Genomic DNA, 17,167 nt, shown 5'->3' on the forward strand with positions numbered 1-17,167 from the left:
AAGCTAAGTGTGTGATACAAACTCCAAATTATTCGCCATTATTTTCTTTTTATAGAACGATGAAGAACGTAAGGAACCTGTCAGGCATGTTTTTTAACATTTAGCTATCTTTGTACTTGGTAAACTGTTAAAAAAATGGTTCTTCAGTGGTTTATTGGATAATTAAGGGTTCTTAGCTTATTAAAAAGGAAACTTTCTGATATGAAAACGTGGTTACACGGTTCCATATAAAGCTGTTAAGGGTTGCCCCAGTGGAACAACCAAAGATCCCTAAATATTTATGTAGAACCCTAAACCAGAGGCATTTCCTTTGAGAGAAGGTTTCAAGTAAAAAACAGTTTCAGAAAGCTAAAGTCATTAACCACATGAAGAACCCTTGAGGAACCCATTTTTCTAAAAGTGAATCAGTAACTGTACATGTCATTAGCTGGTTTTTTTTGTTTGTTTGTTTTGTTTTTTTAAGTTTTTCACTGCAGCTTTTTCCCAGCATGCTTTTAAAACATGGCTGGATGTTGAAGCTTGATGGATCCCTCCAGCGGCTGTTATCTTCACGGTCACTGCAGGTCGCCGGTTAGCGCCGAGACGAACGATCTGAGTGCTGCAGCACAACAACAATTGCCTTTCTTGACAATTTTGTGTCATTATTGTTGCCAGAGTCATCACCTTAAAGCCAATGAAAGCGGGAACAAAAAAGGATCGGCGCTCTGTGGACAAAGTGAGGTCACTTTCAGCGCTGCAGTCGGCGTATTGGTGAGTGAAACACGTCTCTGTGATTCACTCCAGTTTATTTCAAATCCATCAGAATCTGAAGCTCAGAGCACAAACACAAGTCCCGTGCTTTATAGTTTAAACCCACAGTCAGCCATTTTATTCACATCATATTCATGATTCATGGTTAATGGTGTACAAACGGATATATTTTTATTACCATGAACGAAAAACAGAGGATAATTACAAATGATCAACAAACAATATGAACAAAACATTTTAACCATGGATCTGAAGTTAAACGTTCTCAATATTCACTTTGGGGTCTGAACGTCTCGCTCTAAATCCCGTCCAGTTATCATCCATTTCTGTCATGATGTGGGTTAGGACACAGTGCTACTTCCTCTCATCTGTTAATACGAAGATCTTGGATAACCGGAATCACTTTTTTCCCTCTGGGATAATTCCACCCACTACCCTCTAAGCTCCGCCTCCCAAAGATCAAAGGCACATCATTAAAAAAAAAAAGGAAGTGTACAGTTTGACTTGAGATTTTTTTTTTTGTAAATTCAGACCACTGCCATTCAAGAAAAATTCTTTATTTAAAAATGAGATGTACTTTAACAAGTACATGTGAAGGAAGGATATAAAGTACATCTGAAGGAAGGATGTGAAGAATTGGGCATGCTAATATTTACAAACACACAACTGGGCGAGACGTCTGTATTAACTGGCTGCTCGTGTGTGAAAATAAAGAAGCACAAAAACAAACCAAACACGTGTTGTGGAATATTGCAGACATTTGATTTTTTTTTACATTAAAGCTAACCCAAGTGTAAAAATACTTCTCATTGGTAAACTGATATATTCATGTGGGAAACCAGCTCCGTCTTATTGTCTAATATTCATCTGTAATCAGAGCTCAATTAATGAAAATGAAGCCCTGTTCTATTCTTACCATATGCATTGTGGGAAATTCAGTGGTTGCATTATGGCTCTGACTCGTATACAAAAAAATTCACCAAATTCACAAAAACTGTACAAGAGAAATTGATAAAACTGTGAGACGTGTTTTCTCCTCCTCTCCCTCCCTCTGATGAGCCTTCGCACTGTCAGGAGAACGTGTCCGTACAGATACATGATTGTGAATGAAGAATAAAGCGTCGGGGAATTTCATAGACAGTCTCAAGGCTTTCAAACACACCAGCTTAGGGAATAGCGAGGAGTGAATTTTTATTTCTCTTTATTTCTCAGGATGCAGAGAAGAGTGAAAGGAGGATGAGGAGGCAAAGTGTCTCTAAACTGCTGAACGGCGTCTGATGAGGAAGGCACCACGCTGGAGCTGACCTAAATAAATCCTCATCTTTGTACTGTCGCTGGTCTTCCTCACCCAGATCTGGAAGCAAAGCACACGTAAAATTATTGTTAAGTAAGGATAAGAAGAAAACACTGGGGGTCATGCTGTTGTAGGAAAATAATCAACAACGGGGTGGTGTGATGAGGCCTGGGCAAAGCGGAGCTCTGTATCTTTCTATAACAGCACGTTCCGAGGTGTTTTATTCCTCTATATATGAGATCACAACAATTACTAGTTTTATTTATTAAAGAACAACACATACTTTTTATCCATTTCCAGTTACATTTAATGCTGAATGCCCATTAAACAAGTTAGTTCCTGTTATCATTTACGTTATAGCAGCTATAAATTTTGCTTCACATCCTGTCACGTCTTTAAATTTTCCTGGAAGCATGAGTCTTTTTTTTTTTTTTTTTTTTTTAAATTAAATGCTTATTTACTATAAACAGTATATAGTTAATATTGTGTAGAATTGTGTGGAAAAAGCGTACATTTTTATTACAGTTTACTCACTATCAAACGTGAACAAGTGTTCTGTCAAATTCTGGATGCTCCACACAATCTATGCCTAATAATATATGGATTAAAAAAACGTGTTGCTATTTAATAAAGAAAAAGTATAAATATTGATACGGTTTCGTTAACAGTTATGGAAGGAGTCTCCAGTGTCAGCACTTTGTAACAGTCAGTAAGTTTTCTGACATCGTCAGGACAGAGGAGTTTATGATAACATGACAAGCTGCGTTTTTTTTAACTCGAGGAGCTCTTTATAGCTGCTATAACGTAAGGGAGAACATGTTTTGTGGACGTTCCACAGCATTAAACATAACTTTTGACTGGCACATGTATGTAAGGAATAAAACACTTAGGGACACGCTGTTATTGGAAAATAATCATCACACCACTCTGTCACTGATTTTTTTTCCCCTATAATGCCACATGCATCTAAGTGTTTAACAGCTTAACACATTTACACATCTCTTAACGTGAGTTTTTGACGTACATTGGATAGATAAAGTCTACACACCCCTGTTAAAATGGCAGGTTTTTGTGACATAAAAAAAAATGAAACTAAGATAAATCATGTCAGAATTTTCCCACCTTTAATGTGATATTGCAAAGTATACAAATAAAGGTTCCTATTTTCCCCTAAAATGTTTCTGATTGTTTGTCACTCAACTCAATTTTTATACGTTTGTACTTTCACACTGAAGGTGGAAAAAGTTGACATGATTTATCTTGGTTTCATTTTTTACATCACAAAAACCTGCCATTTTAACAGGAGTGTGTAGACTTTTTATATCTATTGTACAGCTTTCACGCAGATGGTTTTCATTATTCACTGTATGAGCATTTGATGGGCCATCAATCATAATCCACTTAATAAAGCACATAGAAAACAAATCATGTCACACTCTCCTGAGTAGCTTATGGGTTTTGTCCACACTATTGTGATTAAGGTGCATTTACAAGCTATTTACCCACCAGCATCTAGAGCACAGGCATTAAGGAAATGAAATGGGTCAACGCTAGAACATTATTCATGCGAGAAAAATGTGGGTTATAAGTGTTAATCTGTGCATGAATGCTGTTTATGTACATTCGTCTGGCTCGAGTCTGCTAAAAGTGTTCATATCTTCTAAATAAAACCCCATTTCTATTTACTCATTTTTATGATTATTATTATTTTCTCTCTCTCTCTCTTCTCCTTTTTCTTCTCTCCCCTCTCTTAGACTTCAGTAGTCCGTAAAATATAACCACTTTGAATTCTGAGGCTGCTGCTTGTTAATCTGTGGCTGCTATTCAGAGCATAAAGTCTCTGAGGAATGCAAACTCTTCACAAAATACTTAAGGGTGCTTTCACATATGCAGTGTCTGAATCGAACCCTGTCTGAATCGAACCCTGATGCGGTTTCCCTCTTTGGTGAGAACACAGCATTCGACCTCGTGTGCGGAACAAAATAACTGTTCCAGTCGAACTCTAGCATGGTTTGATTGCAGTTTGATGTTTTAAAGGTGCAATAGTCAATTAAAAAAAAAAATCTTACTTGTACAAATAACCTAGAAGATATTTAGAATGTGATAAAAAAGGTTTAAGACATGGCCTCAGCACAAGTGTACCTGAGAGAACCTGTTTGGAAAACTTGGAAGACTTCTGGACCAGAATGCTTGTTTGTGTTTGGATGAGTCATTTTATAGACGCTCTATGGGTCAATGAGTAAAAATAATAATAATAACAATAATAATAATAATAATAATAATAATAATAATTCATGTCAAATCCACCTGAATAAAATTCATCAAAATTAGAGACCTAATCTTCATTAAAAAAAAATGGACTAATCTTACCTTTAAACTAGAAATGTCTATAAGTATCTAGCGATATGTTACCGAGTGTATAGTATCGGGTGATTTTTATGATTTCTACACACACTTGACAAAGTTTTGTTTACGTCGTGTTTCTGACCTATGAAGGTAGGGGTTTTGTGAGTGTGTTTTCAGCCCTACACACTCCTCAGCCACTGTTTTTTGCTGAGGAGCTGTCATTAATTACGTACAATAAGAAACTAAACCAAGCAGCAAACAAACCAACAGTATCGATTCGACTCTGATTCAGACTCAGGAACCGGAGTAATAGGTGTGAAAGCACCGTTAGAGACGTCAGCATCACGTTTCTCTACGCACTGCAGTAGATAAGATCCGAGTGATTCGATGGAGATTAGTTAATGCAAACGGATGAAGCATTCGGACTGCACACTTTTTCACCTTCGATCCGTCTGTCTGAGGAAATCGTTAACTGGAAGAGCTGCTGATGTTACTTTCACACAAATCAGTGCAGGAAAGCGAATACAAACCTCACTGGTTCCTACAGAGCTGATGACGCAGCTGATCTTGGTGTTATCCTTCGACTCTAGATAGATGGCCTGACTCTTATGGTACCTGCGAAAAGACCCGAAAAATAATGAATAATAAAATAAAACCATTACTTTGTCTCTTGTCGATTCCTCAGATCGTACAAATCCGCCACACGGCTTTAACAGCACCATAGATTTATTTTATTTATGGTATATAATCTGAGCATATTTTGGCGCACGAGGCATCGTATTTACTCACTGCAGCCATCTTTTTTTATTTCCACCCACAGAAACCCAGATACATCATTCTACAATTTTATTAAAATGAATATCACCGCAAGATTCAAGTCGACATTGTTTACGTCTAAAATATAAAGTTTTAGATTAAGAAATTAACCTCCTCCCATCAGAAAGACATTAGTGCAACTAGCATCATTTTAAACCCATTCAATTCCCCCAAGACAGGAGCAATTAGGCTTAGTGCTGTAATTAAATAACTATAACTCAGGGCTGAACGTTAACTTTTTTAACAGGGACTGAAGAGCTGGTGCTTAAAAAGTTGCAAGTCATGTCATTAAACTATAATTAAAATGCTGAGCCTTCTGGTTATACATCACACTTTGAGAACTGCTGTGGTAATAAATCTATCACAATGCAACAGAAAGAAAAAAAATAAAATAAAAGAACATTTAAAAAAAAAAAAAAAAAAAAAAACACGGTCAGTGCTAATCAAAGCGTAATCACAGTTAACAAATTTATTTATTTTATTCATTTAGTCTATTTTAACCTACATTTTTACTTATTTTTGTTTATCGTTTGTTTATTAGCTTATTCATATTATTATTTTGGAGCAATATGCATTAACACTGCAAAAGTTATGCATGTAAATAGATAAACTGCGTTATGTAAATCAGTGTTTTTATCTTATCTGTAAACTTGTGATAATGAACACAGATATTAAGAATATTTATTTATTTTTCCATTATCATAAATGCTCGAATACATAAGCACTGCATAAACACTAAATTTGTACATTATACATGAAATATGTTAACTAATATAATATAATATAATATAATACACAGTACTGTGCAAAAGTCTTGGCACCCCCCCCCCCCCCCCCTTTTTTTTGTACAAACTTTGTTATAGATGTTTATTTTCTGACTTCTACATTATTGATTCAGTAAAAAAAAAAACATCTTAGATTCCAAACATTAGTTTTCCAGCACAAAATGAAATGTTACAGAAAAATGTTTGTATGTCAGTAAAGAAAGCAGCAGATTCCATAAGAGACACTTTTCAGATAAAAACAGAATGAAGGCTGCAGAAATAAGAAGCGAGTCGACAGTCAAAGTCTCCAGAAGAACTGTGGCTGCTTCTGCAAGATGCTCAGTAACACTTCCAGCTCATTTCCTTATAAAACTGCACACACTGCACCTCAGATACTGTTTTTGTTTTTTTAAAGCGAAGGATCGTCACACCAAATATCGACTTTCATTTATTACAGTTTACTGCCCTTTATAGTATTTTTTTAATGTAGAAACATTTAGTTTCATTATTTTTGAAGGCATCTTTGCTCTACAGCATTTCTTTGCATGTGCCTAAGACTTTTGCACAGTACAAAATATATATATATATATATATATCTCACATGTTGATGGTTTGACTCATGCTGGGATGTTTGTGGGCTTTCTGAGGAGAGCTACCGCCACCTTGTGGTGCATGTGAGAAGTACAGCACAAAAGGAATCTGTCGCTTCATTAAAAAAAGTCTTCAGTCTGTACATATTGAAGATCTTTTACAAAACCTGAGGTTTAATGATCTCCCCTTTTTTTTAGCCTTTAGTTTTAAATCAGTCACATGATGCAGTGATGCTTGGTTTCTTCTCCGCGCTTGGATTTAATTCTGCGTCATTTGGAAGTTGCTTTAGATAAAACTGTTTTTTTGGTTGTTGTTTTTTTTTTTAAATTAACAGAAGTAATGTTATTACTAACCAGCTAATTATTAATACGTGCTTGGTAAGGATGAATTAGGAGTTACATCAAGAGAAAAAAAACACAAACTTGTGCTGTACATGAGTCACCCAGCACTAGTGTAACTATATAATATATAATATTGAATATAATTTAAGTGGTTTTTCAACCCATTGCATTTACGTAGATTTGATTTCTATTCAGGTTTTTTCACATTTTTCATTTGAAGATCCCATATTTCAATTTTTCTTGCTAAATGCAAATCTATTTATTTCTCTGAAAAGGTCATTAACTGCATACATGCATTGTTTTAAAAATTTTCTACTTAAGTATATTTAAAATTCAGAGCTTTTGTGTCTGGCAGTGTTATGGACACCAATATGCTACTATATAAACACTGGGGGGGAAAAAAAGAAGATATTCTGATTTTCTTATTCTCATTTTAATATTATAGTTTATGGGTAATTTATTAAATGCTCAGCAGAACCATTTACGTCCCACTCCTGAAGGTGGGTCTTGCTGTACGCTAGCAGTGAATTAGCTTGTTAGCAGCAAACAGGGTTTGTTGGTGTGTTTTTTGCTGTGTGTCATCCTGCACACTATTCACTTTTCCAACCATCACTTGGCTGATTTTAAGAAGAATTGTTGAAGTGAATTCGTTTTGAAGAGGGAGGAATGGGTATGACGTCACGGTTACGTGACAGGAACTTTTCTGGAGGTGATTCTTTTTTAGGCCCTTTCTAAACTCTTCGCTGTTCTCCATATTTAGCTAGCGCACTAAGCTACTGACATGACGGTTTAGAGTCAGCGTGGGTGTGCTGTGGCACATCTCGAACGTTACTGGCTGTTGTTTAAGTCAGTCAAGCAGTTCAAAACAATGTCACTCGGACTTCCTGTTTCAGAAGGAAATGCGTCAACACACGGAACCGAATCACAAGCCATTTTATAGGGATTTTAAATAAAGCAAACCAAGTAAGTTTCCTAAAACTTGTGATATTCTATAGATATAAAGTAAAGCTCAACAGGCATTTCTACTTCCTGTTCTTTTGGACAGATAGTGCACTATGAAGGGCCAGTATGATATACCCCATGTAGTGAGCAAGTCCAGTGAACAGGAAGTTATATGGGATTCAAACTAATTGTGTCTTAAAGGCTTAAATTTGATCAATACGAATCCAGGATGATGGAGTTAATGTGGAGAAAGCCTAAAACTTATGAAATGAAGTTAAATTAAATAAATTTGAAACGCTAAAATAATGATGTTGTCTGACAAAACAACACAATGTTCAGCTGCTGTGATTTATTTATGCAGTTTTGGTGATTTGTGTAGTGCTACTCTTAAATTTCATTCTGTCTGAGGCACTGTAAACATTACAGGTCCATTTTTTTAAAATAAAATCTTTAACTCGTACCATCTTTTATCATAGTAGAGTTTTCCGTCTTCTATCCGAGCCTCGTAGCGCTGAGTAGGGCTTTCCATGGGCGTGGTCGGGAGGTGTTCAGGAGAAGACGGGGAGGCTGAACATAAAAGAAAGTAAGCAAATAATTAACTTTTAGCAAAACTGTGCTTGAAAAAAAAAAAATAAATAATAATGCTTTATAATGTGTCAAAATCAGCAAACGTACCTGGTCTTTTTGGTGACTTGAGCTATTAGGAGAAGAAGCAGTAAAATGTAAATGTTACCATGAGCTGATGGTTGAAGAGGTTTTTTTTTTTTTTTTTTTTAAATAATAACGATAATAATAAAAATAAGATTAAGGATCATTCTCAAACTATGGTGACTGTCTGACCAGCAAAAAGGTTTTGCAAATTTTGAATTATGCTTTTCATTTCCTATTTGGAAATTTGTATTGTAATAAAAATCTTTTTTTGAAAGAACAACCAATTTATTTCAGCTCTAATGTGGTGCCATTACTTTAACTCACTGGAATTATTAATTATCACTTTGATGAGTTTTATACAAGTGACACCTTTTCCATTAAAGGTGCATTTTCCAAGATGGCGTATTTTTCAAACAGCATCTTAAAGTAATCATCAATTTTCACACCATCAATAAATTATTCAATGAAATCCCTTTTTTTTTTTTTTTTTTTTTGGTAAAATGACTTTTTCTATATCTTGGTGATTAAGTAAAAGGCCAGGTTTGTCAGCATATCCTGAGAATGACTATAAATATCATTCTTGTTTGTGTGTTTGTGTTACGTCACCTTGTTTAGTGTCCTCAGGTCCTCCATTATTTGCTCTTCTGTGAGTAAGTAGTTTAGCTGAGGTGTGCCGAGTTAACGATCACGCTGCACATCATTACGGATTGATCAGTATTGCCAGAAAAATACATTTCACTCTGTATATTATATTTTCTTATCTATGAAAATATCTCTGTCATCATAAATATTAGACTCATGGTGAAGTGTGTTTGTGTACGCATTTCTAAAGAGCACACGTTAGTGACTGAGTGCGACGGAAGTCATGATGAGTTCCAGGATGCATCGTAGCAGTGTGATATAACAGTACGATGTTGTAATATTTAATATTTTCACTCTGGAATGGCTGACGCACAGTTTTGGGATGGCTGATGTGGAAAATGTTACTCTGGAGGTCATAAAGGATATCAGGAGCAGGTTTCCTGCGTTTGTCTGGGATGGGGACGGGATCGTTGGGTCGCCTCCTCAGCTTACGGGTCATGATGGGCTTCACCTCCATGGAATCTGATGTGAAACACACACACACACACACACACACACACACACACACACACACACACACCTCATAACCTCATAATTTATTAAACCTACAGTGCCACACACAGACATTTATATTTTACACTGCATCTTCCCTCGGATATTCACTAGTATGATGATCTGACATCACAAAGCTTGTTCATTAGCTAGATAACCTAGATTAAAAAAAAAAATATCTAGATAACTAGTGTTAGCTTGTTATTAAATAAGTTAGCTAGGGTTGCAACAAGGGGCTGTCACTGAAGAACATTAGCTACACCTATATAGCTTGTTAATAAAGTAAGTGACATAGAACTTACTGACTGTTTAGCTACTTGTAAAACTAAAAAAAATACTGAAAACACTGAAACACACACACACAGCTACGAAAAAAGTGGGAAAGTCTTCAGGACAGAGGACTTTGCGCTTTCCCGGTAACATGAAAAGCCGCCTTTTTTGTCTTATTAACTTCAAAAGGAATTAAAAAAACGAGGCTGGTGAGTGAACGACTGCTTACGGCTGCTATAACGTAAGTGATAAGGAACTAACTAGTTTCATGGACGTTACGCAACGTTAAATGTAACTGTAAACAGACAAAAAGTGTCGCTTTCTAATTTAAAAAAAATGTAATTGTGGGCAAATTGTGACAGGACATGCTGCGCTAGGAAAATAATCAACTTCAGGATGGTGACAGTAACGCCACTTTGCGTCAGGCTGCTTCACACCACCCTGTTGTTGATCACTTTCCTGTAACAGCACAACACAGAGTTTATATACGGAGAGCGTTAATATCGGAGAGTTTAAAACACCTGCACAACTGTCAATCATTCCAGATTGGCTTGACATTTTTATCAGGATGGAAAAGCCGATTTTTTGGCGATAACTCATAGCCGTGTCCGATGCGAAAACGCAGAGCTCCTACACAAACTTCGTAAAGGCTGTCAGTTGTGCAGAACCAGATCATGTATATTTTTAAAAGGCAACGCTTTCTGAAGTCTCTCACCTCCCGTCAGCTCCATGGTTAACTTCTCGTTCTCGATCATCTTCTTCTTCTCCTCCAGCTCTGCGATTAAATTCTCCTTCAGCTCCACTTTCTTGTCGTCGAACTCCTTCACCGCCGCTTTCTTCTCTTTGATGTAGTTTCTCTCCACCTGCTCCGTCTGAACGCCAGACAACAAAACTGATTCAGCACAAAGACGACTTTTTCTTTTTTTTTTTCTTTTTTAAACTTTGGTGTATTTACACTCTGTTTTATCATATCCTCGAAATGATTAGAACTTACCTCAAGCTGGAGGAAGAGATCTATAAAACCAGAAAAAAAAAAATAGAAAAAAATTTTCATATTGGGTCTGAAAAATAAAGCTCATAAATCATCTCTGGGTGCGTCGTGACGTTTGTTTACCTGCGTTACGGAGTCTCTCTTTATACTGCTGATCGAGTTTCTTCATCCTCTTCTGATACTCCTGCAGAGTGCCTGAAACACACACACACACACACACACACACACACACACACATACTTAACCACACACACTTAACAGGCAAGCAATGTTAAATGATGAGAAAGTTCTGGTACATGATTAACTTATTCGTACAGCAGGACTTGATGATGTCACTTTAACAATTTCTTTCACGTAACAGTTTGAGAAGTTATTTTAAATAACGTATTTATATTTCTTTCACCACAAGCATTACAGAAGGGTGAATAAATACATGTCGATTTGTTGAGTGTGTAAAACTAGCAGCTAGTCTGTAAGCTCCGTTAGCCGGCTCCTCAGCATAACAGACTGCTACAGCTATCATTAGGGGTGGGGTGATATGACAAAAATATCATATCACGATATTTCAATACAACTCTTTCCTAACAAACTGCTTAGTTTCCAGAAACATTAGTTTGATGATACTTTTATTTATTGCGTACAAACATAAATTAACCCAAAAAAAGTAGAAAAACATTTGAGAAATTCAGATATCAAATCTGCTTAGAGAGTTTGTAATTGTTATTTTACAAAATTAAAAATGCATATTAAAAAAATAATAATACACACAATATCTCAGGAAAGTTAATAATCTATCACATGACCGATATCATACTATCATATTGGGCTTGTTCTCATGTTTTGCTTACCAAAAAAAAAAAAAATTATTTACACATGACTTCCATCTACAAAAATAAATTAACAACGAAAAGGCAGGAAAAAAGATCTTATGTCATGGCATGCAGTAATGATTAGCAACATTATTAGCTACATGAACATCTGGAACTGCAGTCTTAGGAGGTAAAAGGTCAGATCTACACTCCTAAGGGTTCCTCGGATGTCTCTATGGGGAGAATGTGTAGAGGTTCTGCGCAGGGTTCTAGGCAGAACATTACAACTGAATATTTATAAGATGTGCCTATTTCTAGCCAATCACCTTCCTGGAGTTGTTGCAGCTGCCTTTTCAGCGACGCCAGTTTGTCTTGGTACATCCTGCAAGACAGAAAAAAAAAAGAAAAGCTAAAACATTTGTTTAAAAAGCTTTCTGGATTAGCGTAGGGACTAGTGAGGCTGAAGAAATAAACCAGAGTTGAAAATGTGATTGAAATCTTAGCGTAATTATGAGTTTCAGGAGACACAGTGAGCATTAACAGTCGACTGATTAATGAGGCTGATATCAAGCGTTTTAACGTAATCGGCATCAGCTGATCAGCCTGCGAGCGATTAATAAAAGTGCACGAGCTTTTGTCCAGCTCAGAAATCACACACTGCCTTCAAACGCCATGAACTAATGAGGCTGAAAGCGGAGCTCTCAAAGAGTTCATTAACTTACGCTCATTTAATTCATTTAATTGTATTCATCTCTATTTATAAGATAAGCAGTGATCACTCTAGCCTTTATCGAAGTTCTTTGATTCTTATTGTTTATTGAGAAATCACGATTCTAAGCTTGCTAATCTTTATGGTTAAAGAGACAAAATCATAAAGAGTTTTCTGTCTTTTTAAGCGTGATTTAGCGAATATGCAAATTCACAAGTTAAGCACATGTATGATATTTTTTATTTGTTATCAGATTGTTCCATGGTGTCTGGTCTTACATCGGCCATCAGCCTCGCCACTCTGTACATCACTCGGCATCAGATTTATTATATGTTACTGTGTATAAATGAAGCGTTTACACTTAACATCTTTGTCTCGACGACAGCATGAAGATGGAAATGAAACCTCCGCTACACCTGGTCTACAGTCTCATCCAGAGGCTCAGAGGAAATGAACATGTGCAGCTACGGCAGTTCTTCATGGGTACAACTGAAGGAATTACTGATATTATATTATTACCATGTAATATCTAACATAACTGATGTTACTGGTGTAAATGCTACACTCATGGAGATTTACATGAGGTTAAAAACCCAGTACATTGACAGTGACAGAGTTTTTTTCAAATCGCTTGTCTGACGTAGAAACTGGAGAATGTGTGTGTGTGTGTGTGTGTGTGTGTGTGTGTGTGTGTGTGTGTGTTGGAGGTTTTACAGTAACCACCAGGCGGATGGGGGGGACAGAAAGCTGCCACTCGTCTGCTTTAGTTAAAGTGGAGACACTAGAACAATTTCAGTTCACACATTCATTCTTCCTATTTTAAAGAAAAACATGTTACATACAGCAATTAATAATAAAACGTGTGTGTAAACTTTTCTAACATCTCCATCTTAACTACAACAGCTTTGTTTTTTTTTTTCCTCCATGCACCTGGTGGTTTCTGTAAAACCACACACACACACACACACACACACACACACACACACACACACACAACATTCTAACTTTAAAACCATTTTGTAATCATCATTACCATTAAAATTATTGTATAGTGGTTTAGATTTAACGCTTCACTGTAGGCTTACTTAATGTTTTCTTTTTTTCTCCAGGTTATTGGCCTACTCCTCTTTAAACTGTGCATTAAACACTAAATAAAAGTTAAAATATAAAAATCAGAAACGAATAAGAAATAATAAGAAATATGAAATATATGTACAGGAATGTGCAAGAACGGATGTATAAAATATGCAGTATGCTAAATCTAGTTACAAAGCGCAAAGCGCAGTTGACTATTATTAATATAATATTGAGTAATTTTTCATATTGCTATTAGTGTTATTATTATTTTATTATTGTTATTATTTGTTTAGGTTTCAACAACAAAACATTACCAATGCCTAATAATAGTAATAGGGATGCACGGTATTGAAGAAATATGCGATATGCATTATGATAATGCTATAAGTGTGTAAAATCAATTTAAATTATCTTTATATATATATATATATATATATATATATATATATATATATATATATATATAAAAACTGAAAATGACAATCAACATACACGTTTCATGTTCTTTCGAAAAAGAAAGCATTCTCTGTTATCTGCGACGCCTAAAATTTTGACTTTTCATAACATTTTGAAATATTAAACTCATTCAGTTATCACAAACCCTTGCGATATGCGTATCACGATATTTACATTTGCGATATTTTGATAATTTCGATATATTTTGCAGCCCTAGTTATTAATAAACAACATGTTATTGTTACCTGATGCGCTTTCTGTGTTCTTCAGTATTTAGCAATTGCGTTAAAATGGGATTTCATGTTGTAATAATTATGTATTTCGCTGCTGACATCATCATCATCATCATCATCATCATCTCACACGGATTAATTTATAGAAACTCAGAGTTCGTAAGTCCCGAGGACGTGAACAGCTCTGAGTAGAAGGTCCGGGTTGTTGTCTAGTAATTACGGTAATTCGGCGTCTCATTCCGCTCCAGTCCTGGAGTGTGCTGTGTGTTAACGTGTCGTGAAATCGGCTTCTCTACTCACTGCTCTTTGAGCTCCACATAGTCGTCCTCGTCGTGTTTGGCCAGGTCTGTCTCGCTGGCGTCTTCAGTGTCTGAAACACACAGATCGGTTTCCGTCAGACGCCATAAACATTTCCCAACACTTTCTACGACAAATCAAAGTCAGATCACGATCATCCGGACGTCGTTTAATCATCTCCGGCTTTCCTCAACACGCCAGTTTCTATCTAAAAGACAAATTAAAGTGTTTATTCCTCTTAAAACAAACCAATTCGCCAACGATTTGTTTACGTATGAAACAGACATGAGACGGGATTTCGCTGCCTTGTGTGGAACGTCATGTTACAGACAGTCCTGAAGACTTTCCCGTGCCGAAAAGCCTAAAAAAGTTTACCTCGGACTTTTACACAGCACTGACACTGGAGACTCCTTCCATAAACGTTAAACAGACATCATCTTACACAGCAACGATTGCTGTTACTATAGAAACCGCACTGTCATTTGAAGCCGCAGTTATAGCAGCTCTAATCAGATGTCCCCTCACCAGCCTCTATTTTTTCTCTCTGCTGAAGTTAATAAGACAAAAATACGCAGCTTACGTTAGTGAAAAACCACAAAGCGTATCCTCCTCTGTCCTGAAGATGTCAGAAAGCGTAAAGTTACAGCTTCACCTGTAACTATTACAAAGCGCTGACACTGGAGACTCCTTCCATAAACGTTAAATAAACGTCATCTTACACAGCAACGATTGCTGTTACTACAGAAACCTGTCATTTGCAGCTCCAGTTATAGAAAAGTATTCAACACCTTCTGACCAATCAGAAACGAGAATTCAGCATCATCGCTGTGGCATAACGTGCTATAAATATCGTAATTACGAGGTGAGTGAACTCTATGAGCCCCGACGGCACGCAAAAAAAACAAGCAAAATGGATAGGCATCTTATTTAAATAGGCTTCTGTGACCACTTTCTTAAAACCACTTTTTAAAAATAAATAATTCACTCGAATAATGTGCATTCTTCTGCTCTTCATTTTCGTTCTTTCAACGACTTCTTGTTGTTGATGTTAAAAAAAGATGTAACAATAAAAAACACAAAACTTTTCTCACACCGTCTGTAGCATTTGCTTTTAATCAGTGTGTGATAAACCTGAGAAGATGAGTGTTTGCTATAATATCGAGTATCGCGATACTAGACTACACTGAGTATCGGTATTACAATCATTACAGCGATTTTATCACCACAGCTCTGACAGCTAACAAACCACAGCAATGCTCACATTCTGCAGTAGCTAACCTCACATAAAACCTGCCTTTTTAAAAGCTATATATTTAACCTCCTCACTGTGGTATAATGTGGGCTTGGATATTTTTACTTTTATACACAATTTATAATAACCTAAAAAAAAAACCAGTAATAAATAAACTGGCGAATTAGCAGGCTAGCTAGAAATACAGGGGTATTAATCATGCTAGCGTTATGTGCTCATAATTTAGCACTTATAAACCAATATCTGAGATATCTACTGATTTATTGATATTATTTGATATTAATTATTATTATTATTGAGGATAATTTATGTAAAAAAGAGGCTTTGCTAGCATGAGCTAATATGAGCTAAAACTACCGTTTTAAATGCCAAAAGCTGTCTGAGTTTTTTAAGTAAACGTTATTTTCTTTTATTCTAACAAGTATTGTTTTGTATATTTATTTTTGTAATTATTAAAAAACACAGCGTTAGACTTGGAAACATTCAGTGCTGAAGTTCTCTTTACTAGCAAGCTAATGCTAAACCTAAAGAAGGGTTGCTAAGAGACTGTTACTATGGTAGCAGAGTGGATCTCTGGCTGTGAATCTGTGCAAGTTTGAGTTAAAAGATTTCCAGAATTCCTTTCTGTACAATATTAAGCCTAATAAATGCTCGTTTATGCAGCTAGCGAGCTAAGCTAACTGCAGCTAACCTTCTTCCGAGTCTCTCCCTCTGAAACTGCGGTCATCGTCATCGTCCACGCTGTCCAGCTCCTCTTCATCGTTGTAATAATCCACCATTGGTGACAGTAAAGTCGACGCCATTCGCTATTTCTAAAACATGTATGTAAACATTAAATTAAAGTCGCTCATGCACTCAACAAGACTGTTTTTTTTTCCCCTTGTTGTTGTCTCCCATTCAAAACAGCGCGTTTGCCTTGTTTTTTATCCTACCCGTAATCAGAAAGCGAGTCGTCCTTCCTTCTGATTGGGTAGTCGCATACACGACGGCTGTGCAGCCAATCAGAAAACAGGAAGCACTGTATTATTCACCAATCCTAATCTAGAAGGCGGGGTTTAACTGAATACGTGTGGGAAATATAATAACAAGCGATTTTTAGGACCAGGAAGTCGCCATGTTGAGCAAAACATCATGGGAGATGTAGTTTAAGTGTTAAAAACGCAAACGGAAGCCTTAAATGATCAATCTAGTTAGACACGTTGCATGGCACTCATTTTTTGTAAGGTAAATTTGAAAGTATATGATAATTATATGATAATTAATATAAACTTATAAATATATAATACCTATTGCCTTGTGAAAATATGTGCAACAGGTGAATATAAGAGATTTTAAAGCATTTCGTTAGAAGAAATGCATTAAAAATAAATAAATAAAATACAAATTTCAATGAATTTGTTGTCAATTTGTTGTGGAGACACACCAGATAAATTAAAGTGATAAT

General features: G+C 36.1%; 1 protein-coding gene across 1 annotated transcript; it reads right to left on the reverse strand.

The window, feature by feature from the left end:
* Positions 1 to 1,291: 1,291 nt before the first annotated feature.
* suds3 (SDS3 homolog, SIN3A corepressor complex component) lies at positions 1,292 to 16,659 on the reverse strand. The gene is made up of 12 exons (XM_026930938.3): positions 16,415 to 16,659; positions 14,475 to 14,544; positions 12,026 to 12,081; positions 11,014 to 11,085; positions 10,894 to 10,913; positions 10,615 to 10,771; positions 9,504 to 9,599; positions 9,102 to 9,163; positions 8,520 to 8,541; positions 8,306 to 8,411; positions 4,921 to 5,005; positions 1,292 to 2,104 (listed from the first exon to the last, which is right to left on the reverse strand). The coding sequence occupies exons 1-12, from the start codon at positions 16,524 to 16,526 to the stop codon at positions 2,006 to 2,008; spliced, it is 957 nt and encodes a 318-aa protein (XP_026786739.1). The 5' UTR covers positions 16,527 to 16,659; the 3' UTR covers positions 1,292 to 2,005.
* Between the last annotated feature and the right edge of the window lie 508 nt (positions 16,660 to 17,167).

The sequence above is a fragment of the Pangasianodon hypophthalmus genome, chromosome 24 (assembly GCF_027358585.1).
Source record: "Pangasianodon hypophthalmus isolate fPanHyp1 chromosome 24, fPanHyp1.pri, whole genome shotgun sequence".
Taxonomy (NCBI): Eukaryota; Metazoa; Chordata; class Actinopteri; order Siluriformes; family Pangasiidae; genus Pangasianodon; species Pangasianodon hypophthalmus.

Coding starts and splice junctions, on each gene's coding strand:
- suds3 (XM_026930938.3), bottom strand. CDS start 16,526: ATGGCGTCGACTTTACTGTCACCAATGGTGGATTATTACAACGATGAA. Junction 12,082..14,474: donor TATGTGGAGCTCAAAGAGCA/GTGAGTAGAGAA, acceptor TCTGTCTTGCAG/GATGTACCAAGACAAACTGG. Junction 9,164..9,503: donor ACGCAGGAAACCTGCTCCTG/ATATCCTTTATG, acceptor AACTCGGCACAC/CTCAGCTAAACTACTTACTC.